General features: G+C 46.1%; 1 protein-coding gene across 3 annotated transcripts in view; it reads left to right on the top strand.

Moving 5' to 3' along the window:
* The window catches only part of LOC120034296 (retinoic acid receptor alpha-like), a 177,925-nt gene extending 155,820 nt beyond the window's left edge, over nucleotides 1–22,105 (top strand). For all 3 annotated transcript variants that reach the window (XM_038980797.1, XM_038980798.1, XM_038980799.1), the window contains 6 exons: nucleotides 15,775–15,916; nucleotides 17,425–17,585; nucleotides 17,829–18,005; nucleotides 18,447–18,651; nucleotides 18,973–19,131; nucleotides 19,707–22,105. In XM_038980797.1, the coding sequence (XP_038836725.1) occupies nucleotides 15,775–15,916; nucleotides 17,425–17,585; nucleotides 17,829–18,005; nucleotides 18,447–18,651; nucleotides 18,973–19,131; nucleotides 19,707–19,912 (1,050 nt within the window). In that variant the 3' untranslated portion in view covers nucleotides 19,913–22,105. The remainder of the gene's footprint in view (nucleotides 1–15,774; nucleotides 15,917–17,424; nucleotides 17,586–17,828; nucleotides 18,006–18,446; nucleotides 18,652–18,972; nucleotides 19,132–19,706) is intronic.
* The last annotated feature ends 698 nt before the right edge of the window (nucleotides 22,106–22,803 follow it).

Consider the following 22,803-nt stretch of genomic DNA (forward strand, 5'->3'; position numbering starts at 1 on the left):
AAAGATAAGCAATTAACGACTGTATAAAATCAATGATAAAAAATACTGAGCTATATTGTATGACAAGTTTTGGGGTGAATTATATATGTAGACGAACACAACAGATTTTGTTTAACAGGTAGTCATTTTTCTTCTCGAAGAGGTAGGGTTCAAAATGATTGACACCCATGAAGATTGTTGTAAATAAAGTAGCCAAAAGTTTAGTATTTGGTCCCATATTCCTAACATGCAATGACTGCATCATCTTTGTGACTCTACAAACTCGTTGGATGCATTTGCAGGTAGTTTTGGTTATGTTTCAGATTACTTTGTGCCCGATCGAAATGAATGGTAAATAAGGTTTTGTGTCATTTTGGAGTCACTTATATTATAAATAAGAATAGAATGTTTCTGAACACTTCTACGTGAATGTGGATGCTACCATAATTATGGATAATGAATTGTGAATAATGATGAGTAAGAAAGTTACAGAGGGTCAAAGATCATACCCCCAGGACATGCCAATAATAGGGGAGGTTAGCATCTATAAAAGCCACTCCGAAATGACACTACATTATTTACCATTCATTTATTTTGGACACAAATTAATCTGAAAAAACCCCAAAACGAACTGCAAATGCATCCAACAAGCATGAACAAAACGGACCCATAGGCTTTTATTTTGTATTTGTTTTATTTCACCTTTATTTAACTAGGCAAGTCAGTTAAGAACAAATTCTTATTTTCAATGACGGCCTACCCCGGCCAAACCCTAACCCGGACGACGCTGGGCCAATTGTGCGCCGCCCTATGGGACTCCCAATCACAGCCGGCTATGATACAGCCTGGAATCGAACCAGGGTCTGTAGTGACGCCTCTAGCACTGAGGTGCAGTGCCTAAGACCGCTGTGCCACTCGGGAGTCCTAAAAGAGAGAAGCGTTTTCATAAAACCCTTTTGCAGGAGAAGAGCAAACAGACCTTCATTCCATTTCTACCAGATCTGACTTGTGTTCAAAATCAATGTTTGACCAAGCCACAGATTAGGTAATAAAACTAAGATATCCAATCAGATGGAACCAGCCGACATCCTAAAGAAAGGGGGTCACCTCTATGTGTGAAGACTTGAGGTGGTGGGCTGGGTACAATGGAGACGAGGCCGCATTCCTGAGACGGCACAAAGGAAATCCTTGCATATACCGTGTCATCAGAGTACACTCTGAACCACTACACGTCACCAAAGAGATCGTACATGCGTGTCGATGGCATCCGAGTTCTCTTCAGGGAAGAAGTTTCGAATACAGATAGCAATCACGGCTGTGGTAGTATTATTCTCTCACACATTCCAATAGTCAGTCCGCTAGATACTGTGCGAGAGAGAGACCAAGATTTTGGCCCCTCAACAGGGGGAAGGGCAGACTGGCCCTTGAGTATCTTACTTGTGTTCCTTGGCCGTTTGCCATGCAGACCCAGAGGTGACAGAGAGCACATAGATTAGGGCAGAAGATTTAGCCATGTTACATACACACGACATACTGTGACCCCTGTGCATATACACAAGTAATCTGTTTTGTATGCATGCATGCACGCACACACACACACACACACACACACACACACACACACACACACACACCCCAGGCTGTTACCGGGGGCTAGGATTAGTGGTGCAGCTAAAGAGGCTTACAAGACTGGGAAGGCAGGACACGGTGTGATGTTATGGAGTGAAATGGTGTATGGGTGTTGACCCCCCCCCCCCCCCCCCCCCCCCCCCCCACGGTAGAAGGTCACCGTAACGTGAGTAGATCCCCTGTCCCAGGTCGCACCAGGGTCAATCGCAGGCTCCCATGGGTCGGCCGGTGGCCAGGAAGAGATCAGGGGTCGGCCGGTGGCCAGGAAGAGATCAAGGATCCCATATCAGATATAGGTCCACAGAGTCCTTTCAGGTTGTTCTCCCTCTCCTCTCTCATCCTTCTCTGCATCTCTCTTTGTCTATCTCTCTCTGATAATCTTTCTCTCTGTATTTTCATCTTTCTTTTGCTCTTTATCAACCTGAACACTTCCCCCATGGCTCTCTTCATTCTATCTCGCTCTCGCTCTCTCGCTCTCTCGCTCTCTCGCTCTCTCTCTCTCTCTATCGCTCGCTCGCCGTCTATCTCATGCTCTGTCTCTTGCTCTCTCTTCCTATCTCTCTCTGTCATCCCCTCTTTATTTATAGACCCTTAACCCATGGGTTCCACAGGGCGTTCTGCCTGGCTGTAACCTGTGTGTGTGTGTGTGTTTCAGGTGTGTTTATGGGCAGTGTAGTTTGTGTTCCCCGACATCTGTCTGTGTACTTTTAACCCTCACCAAACCTTCGATCTTCTCCCCCGTTCTTAAATCCGGAGCGTTTCGCTCTCTGAGCGTTCAGAGAGTGAACTAGACGCTAGAACTAGACACTAGACGCTCTGGCAAGAAGAGTAGAGTTGATCTGAGCGTTCTGACCATCACAACGGTAGTCAAGCACCCAGGCTAACTGGCTAATGTTGGCTAGCTACTTCCAGACGCAAATGAGAGAGCACCTCACTCTGACCATTTTACACGCTGTAGCAGAGCTGGTTATCTAGAGGGTTGGTAACTGTTCTGCTGTAACAGTTTAATTCCGCTTATTTTTTTTGCCGACGTTGAGCGTTCGTAAATTTAGCAGTCGTTCTGCTCTCTGGCACACTCGGACGAGAGTGCTCTGAAATGGGAGTAGATGGCCAGAATTAACAATTTCCATTGAACGCACAATGACTATACAACTTAAGCTAAGAATGATGTGAATAATCAAGTCAAGAAACGTTGGGTAGTTAGATAGCAGATAGTTAAAATACTGCCTGGCAAGTTTGATGTATTAGTAGCCAACTAACTTTAGGTAACTAGCTAACTTTTTAAAATTAAATGTTTTATTTTTCCACCTTTATTTAACCAGGTAGGCCAGTTGAGAACAATTTCTCATTTGCAATTGCGACCTGGCCAAGATGAAGCAAAGCAGTGCGACACAAACAACAACACAGAGTTACACATAAACAAACGTACAGTCAATAACACAATAAAAAAATCTATATACAGTGTGTGCAAATGAGGTAAGGCAATATAGGCCGTAGTGTCGAAGTAATTACAATTTAGCAATTAAACACTGTGCAGAAGATGAATTTGCAAGTAGGGATACTGGGGTGCAAAGGAGCAAAAAATAAATAAAAAATATGGGGATGAGGTAGTTGGATGTGCTATGTACAGGTGCAGTGATCTGTGAGCTAATCTGACAGCTAATGCTTAAAGTTAGTGAGGGAGATATGAGTCTCCAGCTTCAGTGATTTTTGCAATTCGTTCCAGTCATTGGCAACAGAGAACTGGAAGGAAAGGCGGCCAAAGGAGGAATTGGCTTTGGGGGTAACCAGTGAAATCTACCTGCTGGAGCGCATGCTAATTTAATTTTGGATTGGAGATGCTTAATGTGAGTCTGGAAGGAGAGTTTGCAGTCTAACCAGACACCTAGGTATTTGTAGTTGTCCACATATTCTAAGTCAGAACCGTCCAGAGTAGTGATGCTAGACGGGCGGGCAGGTGCGGGCAGCGATCGGTTAATGAGCATGCATTTAGTTTTACTTGCATTTAAGAGCAGTTGGAGGCCTCGGAAGGAGAGTTGTATGGCATTGAAGCTCGTCTGAAGGTTAGTTAACACAGTGTCCAAAGAAGGGCCAGAAGTATACAGAATGGTGTCGTCTGCGTAGAGGTGGATCAGAGAATCACCAGCAGCAAGAGTGACATCATTGATGTATACAGAGAAGAGAGTCGGCCCGAGAATTGAACCCTGTGGCACCCCCATAGAGACAGCCAGAGGTCCGGACAACAGACCCTCCGATTTGACACGTTGAACTCTCTGAGAAGTAGTTGGTGAACCAGGCATGGTAATTATTTGAGAAACCAAGGCTGTTGAGTCTGCCGATAAGAATGTTGTGATTGACAGAATCGAAAGCCTTGGCCAGGTCGACGAATACGGCTGCACAGTATTGTCTTTTATCGATGTCGGTAATAATATCGTTTAGGACCTTGAGCGTGGCTGAGGTGCACCCATGACCAGCTCAGTACATACCGGTACATACTGCTGAATTGCTATGCGGCTCGTAAGGATAGCTACAAATTGTCAACCAACGTAGCGTAACTTATTTGAAAAGTCATTACTCTATTACCATTGCTCAACATTTTATTAACATTTGCCATAATTAGTTAACGCAGTTAATTTAATTAGTTAATTTGTCTCCGCTCTCGCCGGACTTCAGCATGCATATTTCCCGCCGTTTTCTTAAAATCTGAAAACATTGTGAAGCCACGCCCATTTCCTGAAGAATACCGTTATGGGCCCTAAACACACGGGGAAAGTGTCGACTGCTTGTGTACTTCGTATTATGGCGAATTCAGTGTGACATCCGGGAACTTTTGGCATACTAACTATATCCATACTATGACCAATAAGCATACTACGTACTCAATTTACTTCACAAATAGTGCGGTTAGTGTGAGTATTCGAACACAGCTTTAATCCCCGTATTAGCACTTCTCTCCTGTAAAGCGCTAACTCCCCCTCTCTTTTATAATTGCTGTAGTTCCAGTATTGTTAAGTCTAGCTCCTGTAGTTTAGCCACAGTGTATTGTTTAATCCCAGAGCTGTAAGGTCTAGCTCCTGTAGTTTAGCCACAGTGTATTGTTTAATCCCAGAGCTGTAAGGTCTAGCTCCTGTAGTTTAGCCACAGTGTATTGTTTGATTCCAGAGCTGTAAGGTCTAGCTCCTGTAGTTTAGCCACAGTGTATTGTTTGATTCCAGAGCTGTAAGGTCTAGCTCCTGTAGTTTAGCCACAGTGTATTGTTTGATTCCAGAGCTGTAAGGTCTAGCTCCTGTAGTTTAGCCACAGTGTATTGTTTGATTCCAGAGCTGTAAGGTCTAGCTCCTGTAGTTTAGCCACAGTGTATTGTTTGATTCCAGAGCTGTAAGGTCTAGCTCCTGTAGTTTAGCCACAGTGTATTGTTTAATTCCAGAGCTGTAAGGTCTAGCTCCTGTAGTTTAGCCACAGTGTATTGTTTGATTCCAGAGCTGTAAGGTCTAGCTCCTGTAGTTTAGCCACAGTGTATTGTTTAATTCCAGAGCTGTAAGGTCTAGCTCCTGTAGGTGTTTAGCTGTGGTTGTACTTCCAGTGCTCTAGGCCAGTCTTCGTCCACGGTACCAGCCCTCTGCTGCCAGAACATTCTCCGCACCTTGCAATTACTGAGCTTCAGTCCAGGGGGATTTCAGGCCACTAACAGCTGTCGCTGTCAAAAGACGAGAGAGGAAACATACTATTTAGTGGGTGCATTTGTGTGTGTGCGTAGTACACCTCTCAACAGTGGTCCAAATGTGTCATAGTGACTCCCATGTGCACAGAAGTGCTCTCCACTCAACCTGTCCCTCCCTTCTATACCATTTCGCCCCTTATCCTCTTTTTCCTTTCACATCTGCAAATGCACCCTCAGTGGCTTGGCGGCTCGGAGGCGTCAGAGGTCACTAAGAGGGCTTTTCCACTGATGGGCCGTGCCGTGAATATCACGGTTCCAATTTAATTTCCGTTTGCCCATGGCCCACTTGATTCCTGGAACCAAGCGGGATATTCAGCCTCGTTTGATATCTGGTACCGTCCTCGAACCAAGTAGGCTTGTGGGTGGGGTTACAAATGTCTGTATTCAATGATTGATGTCACGCAATGATGTCACAGTGTGTGTCGCGTTCGTTGTTAATACTCATGCACGAGTCAATGGTTCCATATTTAAAAGAGAAGGAAAATCTGACTACGAACAGTACAGCTACACTAACGAATAACACTAGAGCAAAAACAGAATAATGGAAGGACTTTTGAGCATCTGGGCAGAGCCTTTCGACGCATAAGCTGGTCTTTCAACAGGCTGAAACTATCCTCTCTGCGCATGACGATACGTTGTGAATTTCTTAGGCTCTTTTCAGCTGTCTCTACTATTCTGTTCACTCCATTGCTGGACACAAACAAAAATGTAAAAGGATGGCACAAAATAGCCAGGATAACGCCTCCACTACATCTCCCTCCTCCATACTTAAAAATGGCGGTCCCCAAGGATCACAACAAAGTCGCTGTCGAATTGCGTCAACGGTCGAATGCAGCATCCACCGAGAGGCTCCTGCTACCAAGTGAATGCCTGACAGAAAATTATTTAAGACGGAGACTCTCTCCAACAACTCAACATTGCAGAGTTATGTGTATCCTTTCAAGCACACCCTTCTCATTAACCTGTGGTGAGTTATTCACAATTGTTGATGAAGAAATAAGGTTTTATATGTAAGATGGTTAAATAAAGAGCAAAATGATTGATTATTATTATTTGTGCCCTGGTCCTATAAGAGCTCTTTGTCACTTCCCACGAGCTGGGTTGTGACAAACTCACACCCATTCTTATGTTTAATAAATGTATCGTATAGTGTGTGGCAGGCTTACAATGATGGCAAAAAAAAACGTAATTTGAGAGTGCGCTGACCCTGATGCTAGAGGGGGTATGCAGCTGGAGGTTGAATGTTTGAAGGGGTACGGGACTATAAAAAGTTTGGGAACCACTGCTCTAGTGGACTTGTGCCGTCGAGGTATCCTGAGGTGTCCTTCCTCTCTGACCTCAAATCCAGGACCTCTCTAGTAAGAGTGTCAATAAGGCATCAGCAAACGAACCCAGCTGAATCCGAGATGGCCACTTACAGGTTAGAACCCTCATTCCGGCCCATAGCAGAATAAGAGAGAAAGAGTTCCTCCCTGAGACTGCATCCCAAATTGCACCCTTTTGAGGTGCCTTTTGGGACGTACACTTAGACGGCATAATAAAATCACAGCCCTGCACTGCATGAAGAGTGGTAGGGGAGTTTCACGATCACAGTGTTTGCAGCGTGGCGAAGTCACCTAGCTCACCTCTTTCCACCATGATTATTTCATGTCGGCTGTGGTATGCGTTGGACGGGCTGTGATATTGTGATGCATATTTGAGGGATTGAGAGGGTGTCACTCTCGCACTCTCTTTCTAGGGAGTGTTGACTAGTCTTTCTAGATCAGTTCCTAAATACAGTTGAAGTCGGAAGTTTACATACACCTTAGCCAAATATATTTAAAACTCTGTTTTCCACAATTCCTGACATTTAATCCTCATACAAATTCCCTGTCTTAGGTCAATTAAGATAACCACTTTATTTTAAGAATGTGAAATGTCAGAATAATAGTAGTGATTTATTTCAGCGTTTATTTCTTTCATCACATTCCCAGTGGGTCAGAAGTTTACATGCACTCAATTAGTATTTGGTAGCCTTTAAATTTTTTAACTCGGGTCAAATGTTTTGGGCAGCCTTCCACAAGCTTCCCACAATAAGTTGGGTGAATTTTGGTCCATTCTTCCTGACAGAGCTGGTGTAACTGAGTCAGGTTTGTAGGCCTCCTTGCTCGCACACGCTTTTTCAGTTCTGCCCACGAATGTTCTATGGGATTGCGGTCAGGGCTTTGTGATGGCCACTCCAATACCTTGACTTTGTTGTCCTTAAGCCATTTTGCCACAACTTTGGAAGTATGCTTGGGGTTATTGTCCATTTGGAAGACCCATTTGCAACCAAGCTTTAACTTCCTGACTGATGTCTTGAGATGTTGCTTCAATATATCCACATCATTTTCCTACCTCATGATGCCATCTATTTTGTGAAGTGCACCAGTCCCTCCTGCAGCAAAGCACCCCGACAACATGATGCTGCCACCCCCTTGCTTCACATTTGGGATGGTGTTCTTCGGCTTGCAAGCCTCCCGCTTTTTCCTCCAAACATAACAATGGTCATTATGGCCAAACAGTTCTATGGAGGATATTTCTCCAAAAAGTATGATCTTTGTCCCCATGTGCAGTTCAAACCGTAGTCTGGCTTTTTTATGGCGGTTTTGGAGCAGCGGTTTTGGAGCAGTGGCTTCTTCCTTGCTGAGCTGCCTTTCAGGTTATGTCAATATAGGACTTGTTTTACTGTGGATATAGATATGTTTGTACCTGTTTCCTCCAGCATCTTCACAAGCTCCTTTGCTGTTGTTCTGGGAATGATTTGCACTTTTCGAACCAAAGTACGTTCATTTCTAGGAGACAGAACGCATATCCTTCCTGAGCGGTATGACGGCTACGTGGTACCATGGTGTTTATACTTGCGTACCATTGTTTGTACAGATGAATGTGGTACCTTCAGGAGTTTGGAAATTGCTCCCAACGATGAACCAGACTTGTGGAGGTCTAAAATGTTTTTTTTTTCTGAGGTCTTGGCTGATTTCTTTTGATTTTCCCATGATGTCAAGCAAAGAGGCACTGAGTTTGAAGGCAGGCCTTGAAATACATCCACAGGTACATCTCCAATTGACTCAAATGATGTCAATAAGCCTATCAGAAATAAAATCATATCAAATTGTATTTGTCACATGCACATGGTTAGCAGATGTTAATGCGAGTGTAGCGAAATGCTTGTGCTTCTAGTTCCGACAATGCAGTAATAACCAATGAGTAACCTAACAATTCCACAACTACTACCTTATACACACAAGTGTAAAGGGATAAAGAATATGTACATAAAGATATATGAATGAGTGATGGTACAGAACGGCATAGGCAAGATGCAGTAGATGGTATCGAGTACAGTATATACATATGAGATGAGTTATGTAGGGTATCTAAACATAAAAGTGGCATAGTTTAAAGTGGCTAGTGATACGTGTATTACATAAAGATGGCAAGATGCAGTAGATGATATAGAGTACAGTATATACATATACATTATATTAAGTGGCATTGTTTAAAGTGGCTAGTGATACATTTTTGATCAATTTCCATCAATTTCCATTATTAAAGTGAGCTGGAGTTGAGTCAGTATGTTGGCAGCAGCCACTCAATGTTAGTGGTGGCTGTTTAACAGTCTGATGGCCTTGAGATGGAAGCTGTTTTTCAGTCTCTCGGTCCCTGCTTTGATGCACATGTACTGACCTCGCCTTCTGGATGATAGCGGGGTGAACAGGCAGTGGCTCGGGTGGTTGTTGTCCTTGATGATCTTTATGGCCTTCCTGTGACATCTTGTGACATGATACAGCCCGACAGGATGCTCTCGATTGTGCATCTGTAGAAGTTTGTGAGTGCTTTTGGTGACAAGCCTTCTTCACAACGCTGTCTGTGTGGGTGGACCAATTCAGTTTGTCCGTGATGTGTACGCCGAGGAACTTAAAACTTACTACCCTCTCCACTACTGTCCTGTCGATGTGGATAGGGGGGTGCTCCCTCTACTGTTTCCTGAAGTCCACAATCATCTCCTTTTTGTTTTGTTGACGTTGAGTGTGAAGTTATTTTCCTGACACCACACTCCGAGGGCCCTCACCTCCTCCCTCTAGGCCGTCTCGTCATTGTTGGTAATCAAGCCTACCACTGTAGTGTCGTCCGCAAACTTGATGATTGAGTTGGAGGCGTGCATGGCCACGCAGTCGTGGGTGAACAGGGAGTACAGGAGAGGGCTCAGAACGCACCCCTGTGGGGCCCCAGTGTTGAGGATCAGCGGGGTGGAGATGTTACCTACCCTCACCACCTGGGGACAGCCCGTCAGAAGTCCAGTACCCAGTTGCACAGGGCGGGGTCGAGACCCAGGGTCTCCGTAAATACACCAGCCAGCTGGTCTGCGCATGCTCTGAGGACGCGGCTGGGGATGCCGTCTGGGCCTTGCGAGGGTTAACACGTTTAAATGTTTTACTCACGTCGGCTGCAGTGAATTAGAGTCCGCAGGTTTTGGTAGCGGGCTGTGTCAGTGGCACTGTATTGTCCTCAAAGCGAGCAAAGAAGTTATTTAGTCTGTCTGGGAGCAAGACATCCTGGTCCGCGACGGGGCTGGTTTTCTTCTTGTAATCCGTGATTGACTGTAGACCCTGCCACATACCTCTTGTGTCTGAGCCGTTGAATTGCAACTCTACTTTGTCTCTACTGACGCTTAGCTTGTTTGATTGCCTTGCGGAGGGAATAGCTACACTGTTTGTATTCGGTTATGTTTCCGGTCACCTTGCCCTGGTTAAAAGCAGTGGTTCGTGCTTTCAGTTTCGCGCGAATGCTACCATCAGTCCACGGTTTCTGGTTTGGGAATGTTTTAATAGTTGCTGTGGGTACGACATCGCCGATGCACTTTCTAATGAACTTGCTCACCGAAATTTGTTGTTGGACGCAATGCGGAACAAATTGTTAGGATTTATGTTTATGCACTATAGCCTGCTAGCATATTGTTTGAAGATGAATATTGTTTTGTTACACACATACACAAACAATACAGATGTGGGTGTGTGTAGATGTAGGTGACCGGAAACATAACAGGCCATAAAAGCTGTGGTCAATCTGGAGAGGGGAGGAGTGCATCTCTCTAGGCCAACCAGGGAGGTTAGGGCACTGATCAGTACCATATTAGGAATTGTTTGAGTGAAGAATCAAGGGGGAGACACAAGAAGGAGCTAATCTACCCAGCAACCAGATGTGGACAAAGGAAGGAAAGCACTAAGGGACTTGGACAAGTCCGGGTGCCCCAAGAGTTTAAACCGCGCTCAGCCTCTACTATGATAGGCCAACTGGATGAGTTGGAACTAAAGCTGTCATAGTATAAGAACTGCTATTTGAGTACATTCCACAGTTCCCTGCTTTACCCTGCGTGGTGATACAGTGAACCCGTATATACGAAAATTGCATTTACCATTTATCGCTTGAGTTTAATTAAAATACTTAAAATATATTCGGTGACTCTGAATCACATTTTGTCCTGATACCAGATTTGAACTGACGCAAATCTCTTTCAATATCCCAATCCACGTGATTGAAGCAGTCTTGAAGCGTGGAATCAGATTGGTCGGACCAGCGTTGAACAGACCTGAGCGCGGGAGCTTCTTGTTTTAGTTTCTGTCTGTAGGCTGGAAGCAACAAAATGGAGTCGTGGTCAGCTTTTCCGAAAGGAGGGTGGGGGAGGGCCTTATATGCGTCGCGGAAGTTAGAATGACAATGATCTAGGGTTTTACCAGCCCTGGTTGCGCAATCGATATGCTGATAGAATTTAGGGAGTCTTGTTTTCAGATTAGCCTTGTTAAAATCCCCAGCTACAATGAATGCAGCCTCAGGATATGTGGTTTCCAGTTTACATAGTCAAATAAAGTTCGTTCAGGGCCATCTGTGTCTGCTTGGGGGGGAATATATACGGCTGTGATTATAATCGAAGAGAATTCCCTTGGTAGATAATGCGGTCGACATTTGATTGTGAGGAATTCTAAGTCAGGTGAACAGAAGGACTTGAGTTCCTGTATGTTGTTATGATCACACCACGTGTGATAAAGCCATGACATCATTTTCTAGAATGTTCCAAGCTGTTTAAAGGCACAGTCAACTTAGTATATGTAAACTTCTGACCCACTGGAATTGTGATACAGTGCATTATAAGTGAAATGATCTGTATGTAAACAATTGTTGGAAAAATTACTTGTCATGCACAAAGTAGATGTCCTAACCAACTTGCCAAAACTATAGTTTGTTAACAAGACATTTGTGGAGTGGTTGAAAAACGAGTTTTAATGACTCCAACCTAAGTGTATGTACACTTCCAACTCGGGGAGTAGGGTCTCGCTCTACTGTTGTATCTGTGCCTTGTGTTTGATGCTGATTGGCCTGTGTTTGATGCTGATTGGCCTGTGTAGGGCAGCATGATCCCATAAAGCATCAAGCACACACCACTAGCACAACAATAGAGACCTTTCTGTTTTAGTTAGTGCTTACTACTAGTTTTCCATGGATTCCAAGTTGACCTGATACTAATGCCAGATGTTATGAAGAATTTGCTGTTTGAATCAGTGGGAGTTGAGTCTATAAATGTGATAGCACGGAGACTTACCCAGTAAAAGTGCTTAACTGGAATGGAGAGATTTTCATGGTTGTGCCACTGGCAACAGCACTGCTTGGCATGGCACACTGGGCACAGGAATCTCCTCTGGCATGTGGAGAGGGCATCACCCATCACATTGGCAGTGCCCCTGTTGTAACATGACTACCTTCTGCTGGGAGGGTAGGCTTACATACAGTATGTTCACTATGTGACCGCACCCAGTGAAACAGGGCTAGATTCACGCCCCATCATGTCCACACTGACTCCATCACCGGCTGCATTCAGTTGCATTTCCCTACCTTTACAAAGCCCACAAGTCGAGGAAACCAGGGCCATTTGGCACAAAATGGCCGACATCAGATGTGCTATGTTTGCTAATGTATGGTACGTTTCAAGTCATCCATGTCAGCTCTGTTGATCCCGGTTGAGGGCAGACAAAGGTGGGTTAGGGAGGGGCTTAACGGGTCACCTGACCTTCATACAGGGCTCAGATCAGAGGAGTGTTTGGCCTGGCCTGTGCACGCTGCCGAAGCCATACCAACTCTGTTCTGCCACCACACACACACACACACACACACACACCAGCTCTGGTCTGCCGACATTAGGGGCTGTTGCCACTTAATCTCCCCCACAATTGTGTGTGTGCGTGCACGATGGAGTGGATTAGTGATATTGCTGGGCAAAGCGCAACACCAGAGGGGCACACAAATCGCCGCCACGAACAATACTCTTAGTTGCTGCAGGGCATCAGTTCATTAGCCTGTGCATCTGGCTGCAAATCTGGCCATATTTGCTCTCCGTTTCTCTTTCTTTACAGCCTGTTTATTCGTCACTTTCTGCCTGTTTGTATTTGCCCTCTGTTTACGTTTGATTTGTTTGTTTGCTTGCCAGTCTGTCTGTACCCTCTACTCATCTTCTCTCTGTCCATCTGTATGTTTTTGTTCTTGACCTGTCTTTTCAAATATTCATCTGTATTTTCTGTCAAATCTGTTTTCCTATTTATTTCACATATCATTGTGTACTCCGAGTGTACAAAACATTAGGACCACCTGCCCTTTCCATGACAGTTTTCACCTGGTCAGTAATAATAATAAGTAATAAGATCCCTTATTGATGTCACCTGTTAAATCCACTTCAATCAGTGTAGATGAAGGGGAGGAGACGGGTTAAAGAAGGATTTTTAAGCCTTGATACAATTGAGACATGGATTGTGTACGTGTGCCATTGAGGGTGAATGGGCAAGACCAAATATTTAAGTACCTTTGAACAGGGTATGGTAGTAGGTGCCAGGCGTACTGATTTGTGTCAAAAGTTTTTTTCACACTCAACAGTTTCCCGTGTGTATCAAGAATGGTCCACCACCCAAAGGACATCCAGCCTACTTGACACAACCGTGGGAAGCATTGGAGTCAACATGGGCCAGCATCCCTGTGGAACGCTTTCGACACCTTGTAAAGTCCATGGTGTTCTGAGGCTGTTCCGAGGGCAAAAGGGGGTGCAACTCAATATTAGGAAGGCATTCCTAATGTTTGGTATACTCCGTGTGTTTCTGTCCAGCACCCTTTTACCTCTCTGTATGCCATCACTCACTCATCCCGTCTCGATGACATGTTTGATAGGTCGAATGACTCTGTACGAATGACTCTGTACGAATGACTCTGTACGAATGACTCTGTACGAATGTCTCTGTACGAATGTCTCTGTACGAATGTCTCTGTACGAATGTCTCTGTAGGAATGTCTCTGTAGGAATGTCTCTGTAGGAATGACTCTGTAGGAATGACTCTGTACGAATGACTCTGTACGAATGACTCTGTACGAATGACTCTGTACGAATGACTCTGTACGAATGACTCTGTACGAATGACTCTGTACGAATGACTCCAGCACACAGACGCTATTAAATCCGCACTGTTCACTGTCAATGTTCTGATCGGTGACCAAGATCAAGACATTCACAAGATGACGGTGAAACATGCGTTGTATTTGCCAAACGTCTCGCACGCACGCGTACCGCACTTCAACACAATAGGTTGAAAGCTTCCCACACTACTTGCCTGTCAGTCTCTCGCCGCCATCGTCTCTGTGGGCGAGGAGGGCAGCCGCTGGTGGGCTTGGTCTTCCCTCTTTTAGAGAGTAATTAAGTGGAATGGGAGTTAATGTGACGCTCCCCCGATGCCACCAGGCCCTGCCTACCCATAAGCCCCTTAAGGGATTAACCAAGGGGAGCTCATTGGCGCTTAGACTGGTGAGTTAATGCCCACCCAGTGTGGCACAACTAACCTAGCCCCTGGCCAAGCTAGGCCCACACAGCCGCATGTTTAGATAGATACACACACAGACACATGCGCAAACGCACCTAATGGTCCCATGTAGCTCAGTTGGTAGAGCACGGCGCTTGGAACGCCAGGGTTGTGGGTTCGGTTTCCCACAGGGGACCAATACAACAAAAAGAGAAGGTACGAAAATGTGTGCACTTACTACTGTAAGACGCTCTGAATAGAAACATCTGTTAAATGGCTAAAATGCCAACTGTTAATGCCCCGCGAACGTTCTCGTTCCCACACACACACTTTTCCCCTTCAAATTGCGCTATTGGCACCTAAAGTGTGCACGCGCTGCCAAAGCTCGCACATTTCCCTCAGCTTAGTGGGTTGTAAAAGTCATGTCCCGATATATGTTAACAGCCTCGTTTTGGAATGCCCAAGTAGCAGAGTGTGATCGGGCATGATTCAGAGTAGAGCGTAGCACGTGCGGCGGTGGTGCCACGGTTAGTCACCGTGGAGAAACACGTGGTGGGACAATACGCTCCGTGACACAGACACACAGAAAGGGAAGTTGAACACTGTGTGGGCACTCGTTTTAAGGAAGTTGATGTGTCGTATTGAGTCATTGGGGGGTTGTGTGTGTGTGTGTGTGTGTGTGAAGACAGCCTGTTACATATTAGAGCTGGGAATTGCAAAGGACCTCTCTTTACAATATGACAATACTTAGGTGCCGATACGATGTGTATTAAGATTCTCACAATTCTATTGACCTTCGATACTGTGATTTTATCGAGACTCGGATGTTCCGAACATATTACTCATCGTATGTCTGCTGCAGAGGGACAAGAGAGAGCCGTGAGAAAATTAGTTTTAATCAGTCATGGAAATAAATGTGCTGAAAACAAATTGGCTCCCGTTTTTATAAAGAAGATGGAGAACAGGCTATGAAGGAAAAATACTGGGTGCAGGTACAGCCGACTGGCGCACAAATAGTATCGCGGTATTGTTAAAACGATACGACATATCGTCAAAAATAATATCCTGATATGTAACTATCTACCCCCCCCCCCAATCACTATTACGTATGTACTGATGTTGTTGTCACTCGCCCTCCATAGGTCAACACGAGAGTTTTGGGCCAATACACACCCACACGTTTGAACATCACTCACCAGCATGTTGAGTGTCATTGGATGTTAGAGCCTGTCGTCTATGCGGTGTCCTTTGTCACGTGACTTGTTGACACCGTTGGTCATTCTATCCTTCCGTCTCCACACACAAACTGGCCTGTTCTAGTTTTACTATCGCAATGATACCGCTGCTATCTAAAACGAGCCTTTTAGATCAAGAACCTTTTATGGCCCCTCTCTCTCTTTCTCAGTTCCGTGATGCTACATTGGCATCAACGCATGTCATTCATAGGCTTATTTTGTCAAAGAAAAACCAGAACGTAAAAGCAATCTTTCTCTCCTTCTCTCCCGTTTTTTTTTTTTTTTTTTTTTTTACAATTATCATTTTTTTTTTATGAGCAAATAAAGCAAATGTAACACCCGACCTCTCTTCTCCTCTCAGGGTTTCTTCCGCCGAAGCATCCAGAAGAACATGGTGTACACCTGTCATCGCGAGAAAGGCTGCATCATCAACAAGGTCACCCGCAACCGCTGCCAGTACTGCCGCCTGCAGAAGTGTTTAGAAGTGGGCATGTCCAAGGAGTGTGAGTACCATTACCTGTCTCTGTCTTTCTCCACCCACTCCCCACAATTCAATTTAAGGGGCTTTATTAGCATGGGAAACATGTCTCTCTCTCTCTCGTGTGTCTCTCTCTCTTTCTCTCTATTTCTCTCTCTCTCATGTGTCTCTCTCTCTCTCTCTCTCTTGTGTCTCTCTCTCGTGTCTCTCTCTCGCGTGTGTCTGTCTCTTCTGAGTGAAATGCTGTCTCCCAAGAAACGTCTTCCCGAAGTAATGTTCAAAGCACCACACACTGACGTGACAAAAAGTGATGGCTCCAACACATTTCAAGACATTTTTTATATCAAGGAGCAATAATGCACAACCCACCATGATGGCTTCCCTCCCTTAGTCCCATGCCCGTCTCCACTTCCACCACACACATGGCTCACATGCACTGTATATCCCCCTATGGGTTTCCACGAGGCTAAGCGCCGAAACAATCTCCTAGCACTTCATTCTCTTTTCCCCCCCCTGTAAGTGAGTTATCCTCCTCAGTGCGCCGAGCCGCTGGTTTATATCAACATTCATCCCAGTCAAGGCCGCTAGGGAAATCAACCACTGCCATCTAGTGGTGGGGAGCATGTTACTACACCTGGGAAGTAGCGCTGTGTTTGTGGTGTTTTTTTAAAAACGTATTAATTTGACAAAATCCGATGTGTGTGTTTTTTGCTTTTAAACTGGGATCTATAGTGAGTTGTGTAGCTGGGCTGTGCGTGTGTCCACGGCTGTCTTAAAACCCCTTGACTGACCTTTGTGACCGGACCTTGACATCTCGGTCAACCTGTCATCCTTTTTGACATAGAACCACTGATACAAAGACTCTGATCTCTGGGGGTTGACACCCTGATGCTATTTACTCAAATACCTTCACCCCACCACACACACTCATAACAAGCGGATGCACATATCATGTACAGCAGGGTTTCCCTAACTCCGTCCTGCCCCCCCCCCCCCTCGGGTGCATGTTTTGGTGTTTGCCATAGCACTACACAGCTGATTGAAATAATCAAAGTTGGATGGGGGGGGGGGGGGCATCTCCGTTTTCCAGTTTCTGTGTGTGTGTGTCAGGACTGATTGGAGCGCCAGGCTAATAGTTCTTTAATGGCTTCATTAGGTTGTGTTTTCTGGGCCCATGCTGGCAGCTCTGGGGAACAACAGCACACACACACACACACACATAGTGAACAGTGCCAAGCTGCCCTGAGGAGAGAAAGCATCTTATCTATCATGGCTCCCTTCATCTTTCCAATCCTTTCTCTCTCTCTCCCTCTCTCTCTCTCATATACAATTCCATTTAGTGGTTGTGTGTGTTCCCCCGCCATACAATGTCTGTCTTGTCTCTTTTGTTGTCTCTTTGGTTGGGGATGGCACGGCTATGTGATGATTGCGAGGTCGACCTGGAGGCGTTAACGCTCACACATCCTCGGGAATTGTCATTTGAGCCTAGAGGATAACTCTCTCTCTCCATCTCCTTCTCTCTCTCGCTCTCAGCGGTGAGGAACGACCGGAACAAGAAGAAGAAGGAGGAGAAGAAGCCCGAGTGTCCGGAGATCTACGTGCTGAGTACCGAGACGGAGCAGATGATCGAACGTGTTCGCAAGGCCCATAAGGAGACTTTTCCCTCGCTCTGTCAGCTGGGCAAATACACCACGGTGAGTGACACACACACGCACAAGCACGTGCACACACACCGACAAGTTACACGTACACAAACATTACCCTCACTCTGCCAATATGTTTGGGTACACCAAACGCTGACAATCATACACTCTTTGCACTCTCAACATGCCAACCGATGTATTTGTAGAATCACAGAATAATATGCATCTCTCCCTCTCGCATTCTCTCCCTCCCTCCCTCCCTCCCTCCCTCCCTCCCTCCCTCCCTCCCTATAGAATAACAGTGCAGAGCACCGCGTGGCTCTAGACGTAAACCTATGGGATAAGTTCAGTGAGCTGTCCACTAAGTGTATCATCAAGACGGTGGAGTTTGCCAAACATCTGCCGGGCTTCACCACCCTCACTATCGCTGACCAGATCACCTTGCTCAAGGCTGCCTGTCTGGACATACTGGTGAGGAGACGCATCAGGACACACACACACACACACTAGGACATATATATATTTATTACAAACAGCAAAACATCTACAAACAGTTAACACCACTATACAATATATTTGTGCTCCACCTCCCTTTCCAACTAACTCAGTGGCCTTGTGGTTAGAGTCCGTCCTGAGATTGGAAGGTTGGGAGTTTGATCCCCGGGCCGAGTCATAAAAAATGGGACCCAATGCGTCTCTGCTTGGCGCTCAGCATTAAGGAGATAGATTTGGGGGAAGGCCCTGCGGTAGTATAGCATCCTGTCCAGGGGGTGTACTTGCACATCAAGCTTCCTCACTCTACAGAAACAGGAGATCTGCTCCGATGAGCCAAGGCTCGTGCAAGACTTACTTACTTCCACCTCCCCCTCCTCCCTCCTTCCCCCCCCCTCCCTCTCAATCCCTCCGTCTCAGATTCTGAGGATATGCACGCGCTACACTCCAGACCAGGACACCATGACCTTCTCAGACGGGCTGACTCTGAACAGGACCCAGATGCACAACGCGGGCTTCGGCCCGCTCACAGACCTGGTGTTCGCCTTCGCCCAAACACTCCTCCCTCTGGAGATGGACGACGCCGAGACCGGCCTGCTCAGCGGCATCTGTCTGCTGTGTGGAGGTACTGCACCGCTGCTGGGATTCTATTCCAGCCGTTACACTCCTGTCAGGGCCCGGGAGTTGAGGTCCAAAGAGGCCAATTGTCATTGTTTTTCAGCAAATGAGTACAAACAAGTCTCAGCTGTGGCATAGCAACTAGTGTGTTTTTGTCAGCTGTGTGTATTACTAGTGTGAAGACGTGAGTTTGCCTAATACTGCATGTGGATAATGCTACTGTTTATCATGCTGCTGTGTGAATCATGCCACGGTTGGGCGTGCTCTTTGAGCGTAAAGTTTGGGTATTTAAGGACGTGTTTTTCATTGTTTGTTTGTGTGTGTGTAGACCGTCAGGATCTGGAGCAGGCAGACAAGGTGGACTTGCTACAGGAGCCCCTACTGGAGGCTCTGAAGATCTACGTGAGGAAGAGGAGGCCTCACAAACCGCACATGTTCCCCAAGATGCTGATGAAGATCACAGACCTCAGGAGCATCAGCGCCAAGGGTGAGAGAGCACGCCTGTACACTGCGTTGTTTTTTATATATATATATATATATATATATATATAGGGTAGCTTTAGTGTAGCTTAAACTTCTTCCAGTGTGATGTCATTGGTAGCTTGGTAGACTGTATTGTTTTATGTTGGTGTAGACTTTATTTTTGGCAGTTACCTGTATGTGCTTGTTATGCAACTTAATCCACAGTTAATTTTCTAGAAACTATTTATCCTCTGTGGCTAAATGATGCTCTTTGGTGTATTTTGAACTTTGAGAGTTGGCTCCTGTGATTTGTATATTTGTTGTTATTTTTTTTTCCTCTTGGGCACCCTACTTGGTTGGGCCCAGGGCCTTCAGCCTTTGTAAACCCCTGCATTAATCCAGCCCTAGTCTCAGCGCAGCAATACTGCCGTTTATAGCTATATCATGCGCCATTTATTTGAATATAAATGTTTATGATCATACATACGACATTTTGCTGTAGTGGCCGAACCTTGTGGAACACATAACACATGACCCTCTCTCTCTGCCTCTCTCTTCTCCTCCCTCCCTCTCCCTCCCTCCATCCCTCTCCTCCTCCAGGAGCGGAGCGAGTGATCACTCTGAAGATGGAGATCCCAGGCTCCATGCCCCCTCTCATCCAGGAGATGCTGGAGAACTCAGAGGGCCTGGAGGGCCAGGGGGCCAGCGGAGGCCGCTCCAGCGGAGGAGGGGCCCCACCAGGCAGCTGCAGCCCCAGCCTGTCCCCCAGTTCAGCCCGCAGCAGCCCCCCTGCACCCTCCCCTTAGACGGGGGTCCACCACCACCCCCCCAGGCAGGGACAGCCAGAAGGCATGACTACAGACTCCCACACTGTGACAAACCAGGCCAGAGTGGAGTGGGGTTAGGAAGAGGGCCAAGCCCGGGCCCAACCAGGACGGACTTTGACGGCAAACGTAGGCCTCAATGGACAGACAGCCGTCCCCCCCACTCCCCCTATCTCAGACCCAGACCGGGCACCGAAACGGGGCCGAACCCATCATACTTGACTGAACAATAGGGGGGGGGGGGGGGGGCATCTCACCTGGATGGCACTATCCCCATTACCCCCTCACCACAACCATAGACATGCCTCAGAACCAGCACCAGGGATCGGGTGCCGCCGCACAAGGAGTTTAATCTGAGATGTTCTGTTTACTCTCCTCAGTGACGACTCGCTGTTCCTCCTCTCTCCCCCTTAAGACGTTGGACGGGAATTCAGGCTCGGTGCCCGTCAGACCTGGGGCGAAGGGGTCGACAAGACACACGTCTTTCTGCAGGGAACTAGTCAGACAGACGGACCGCTAGACATTGGGCACGAGTCATCCCTAAATGTTGTCAGGGACAGCAAACGGGGGGCTCGAGGGGGGGGGGGGGGGGGCTGCTGCCTCACCTCCTATACAAGAGACTGATTTTTTTTTTCTTACAAAAGATATATGGAAATATAAATATATATATTGAAAAAGTAATGATTGCAATTTGAATTGTCCAGGTGGAATGTCTTTTTTCAACAAAAAAAAATTCTCACACTGTTCTTCGAACTTGTGATCCCCCCCCCCCCCCCCCCCCCCCACCTCCCCAGACCTAGTGGTTTGTTCTCTTCGTTTCACCCAGGAATATCGGCACACTAAGTAGTCACAGTGGAAATGTTTTTTTTTCTTCTATCAACTCGAAAGATAAGTAGAACAAAAATGATTTCAGATGCAATTCACTTTATGCACGAGACCTCTTGCACTGTCACGTTCACAGGTTGGATCAAATTGATACACAAACTGGACCAGGTTGGGTTGGCATCTCTGTTTTTTGTTCTGTTTACAGTATTTCGTTTTTTTTGTGGGTGGAAAATGAAAGAAAACACAGCTGTTGTGGGGTTATGAAGATGCTCTGTACGAAAATAGCAGCCGTGACAAAATGTACATACGATGTATTCCTTCTTTTTAAAGTACACGGACTCTGGACCTTTTTTGACATTGTCAAAGCTTTTTATGTTCAGCGTTTTTTGTTCTCGTTTTGGTTTCTGAAGTGAAGGCTTTGATCACTAATCGACTGTTTAGACCACTTGAGGAAGGGGCTGACTTCTAGGACCACCACGGCCGTTGACAACCAGTAAAGAGTTACATTTCTACTTCACCTGAAATAAAAAAGGAAAGATTTATGACAATTTGTTGACCAACAACTCCGTGATCCCCTTCTCCCCCTCTTTCCCAAGGTGGTCCCTCCCTCATTCCACGCCTGGATAGTGTATGTTTTACCCCCCCAGCACCACTGCCTCTGTACTGTAGCACATTGTCAATATCTCTGCCCCCCCCCCCCACCGTCAGTCCCAAACTGTACCACGTTATCAGTATGCTCACAACACCACTGCCTATGCTCCCCATCTCTCTCTAGTCCGTCCCCCCCACCCCCTACCACCACACAACACAACAGCACTGCCTCTGTAAGTCTGTTTCACAGTATCGGCACCTCTATCACAGCAACACAACTGCCTCTGTTTACACACTATCAGTATTTATCTGTCTGTCATCCCGGACTCTTGTGTCACATCCGAGTACCTAGCTATTCCCTAGCCTGGCCTTAGATCAGTTTGTGCTGTCTTGACAATGAAATAGGAGTGGGCAAGACAGCACAAAGTGATCTGGGATCAGGCTAGCTATTCCCCCCTCTCTAACCGCTGTTTACGCACTAGTGTAACTTACCTACCAATCTCCTTTCCCCACAACACCACTGCCTCTCTGCTGTTCAGTAGCAGTGGATCTGCCCCTCACAACGGATCGAACGCTGCTCGTGGCCAACCTCACTGCAGCCAGTATGACAACGCACAACTGTCCCCCCCCCCCCCCCCGCACTCACTTGTAATGCAATCGGATGCACAACCAGCATTTGCGGATAAAATAAATAACTGTTTTGATTATGCCAGATCATTGGACGAAGAGAATAACGTTTAATAAAGAACCATGTCTGTGTATGTGTGTGTTTTTAAATGTTTCTTAACTGGGTGTGGGTCCACCATTTATACGATTTGTGGTGGGACTTTAAGAGCAGCATTTTGGTGGACCTGAGGACTATAGCAGGTCACGTTGCAAAAACCAATACAAGATTGAGACCCTTTTAATGGTTAGAAACTACAGGTTTCTTCCCTTATTGGCCCCTCAATTTAGTTCAGACAAAACACTGAGTGTACAAAACATTAGGGACAACTATTTCCATGACTGACCAGGTGAATCCAGGTGAAAGTTGGCATCTCTTATTGATGTGACTTGTAAATCCACTTCAATCAGTGCAGCTGAGGGAGGAGACAGGTTAAAGAAGGATTTTTAAGCCTTGAGACCAGCGAGACATGGATTGTGTGTGTGTGCAATTGAGGGTGAATGGGCAAGACCAAAATAGTTAAGTGCTGTTGGGTTATGAGAATATGAAATATACTTATTCATGTCACTGAGGGAGAGAGGGGAATGTAATTCTGTCCGGATATGTTATTGATAGCTATCAGGGATCCTATGGGAGGAGAAGAGACGCAGTCTGGTACGAGTCAACATGACAGCGGTGAGTTGGGGAGGAGTGAGCACTTTGGGGTAGTGGTCAGGTCAGATAAAGTGAGGAAGAACAGATATCACTAAGGTTCTGTCTAGCAACAGAGATGCATTGGCTGTTCGGATGTGTA

This window comes from Salvelinus namaycush, chromosome 41 (genome assembly GCF_016432855.1).
Source record: "Salvelinus namaycush isolate Seneca chromosome 41, SaNama_1.0, whole genome shotgun sequence".
Taxonomy (NCBI): domain Eukaryota; kingdom Metazoa; phylum Chordata; class Actinopteri; order Salmoniformes; family Salmonidae; genus Salvelinus; species Salvelinus namaycush.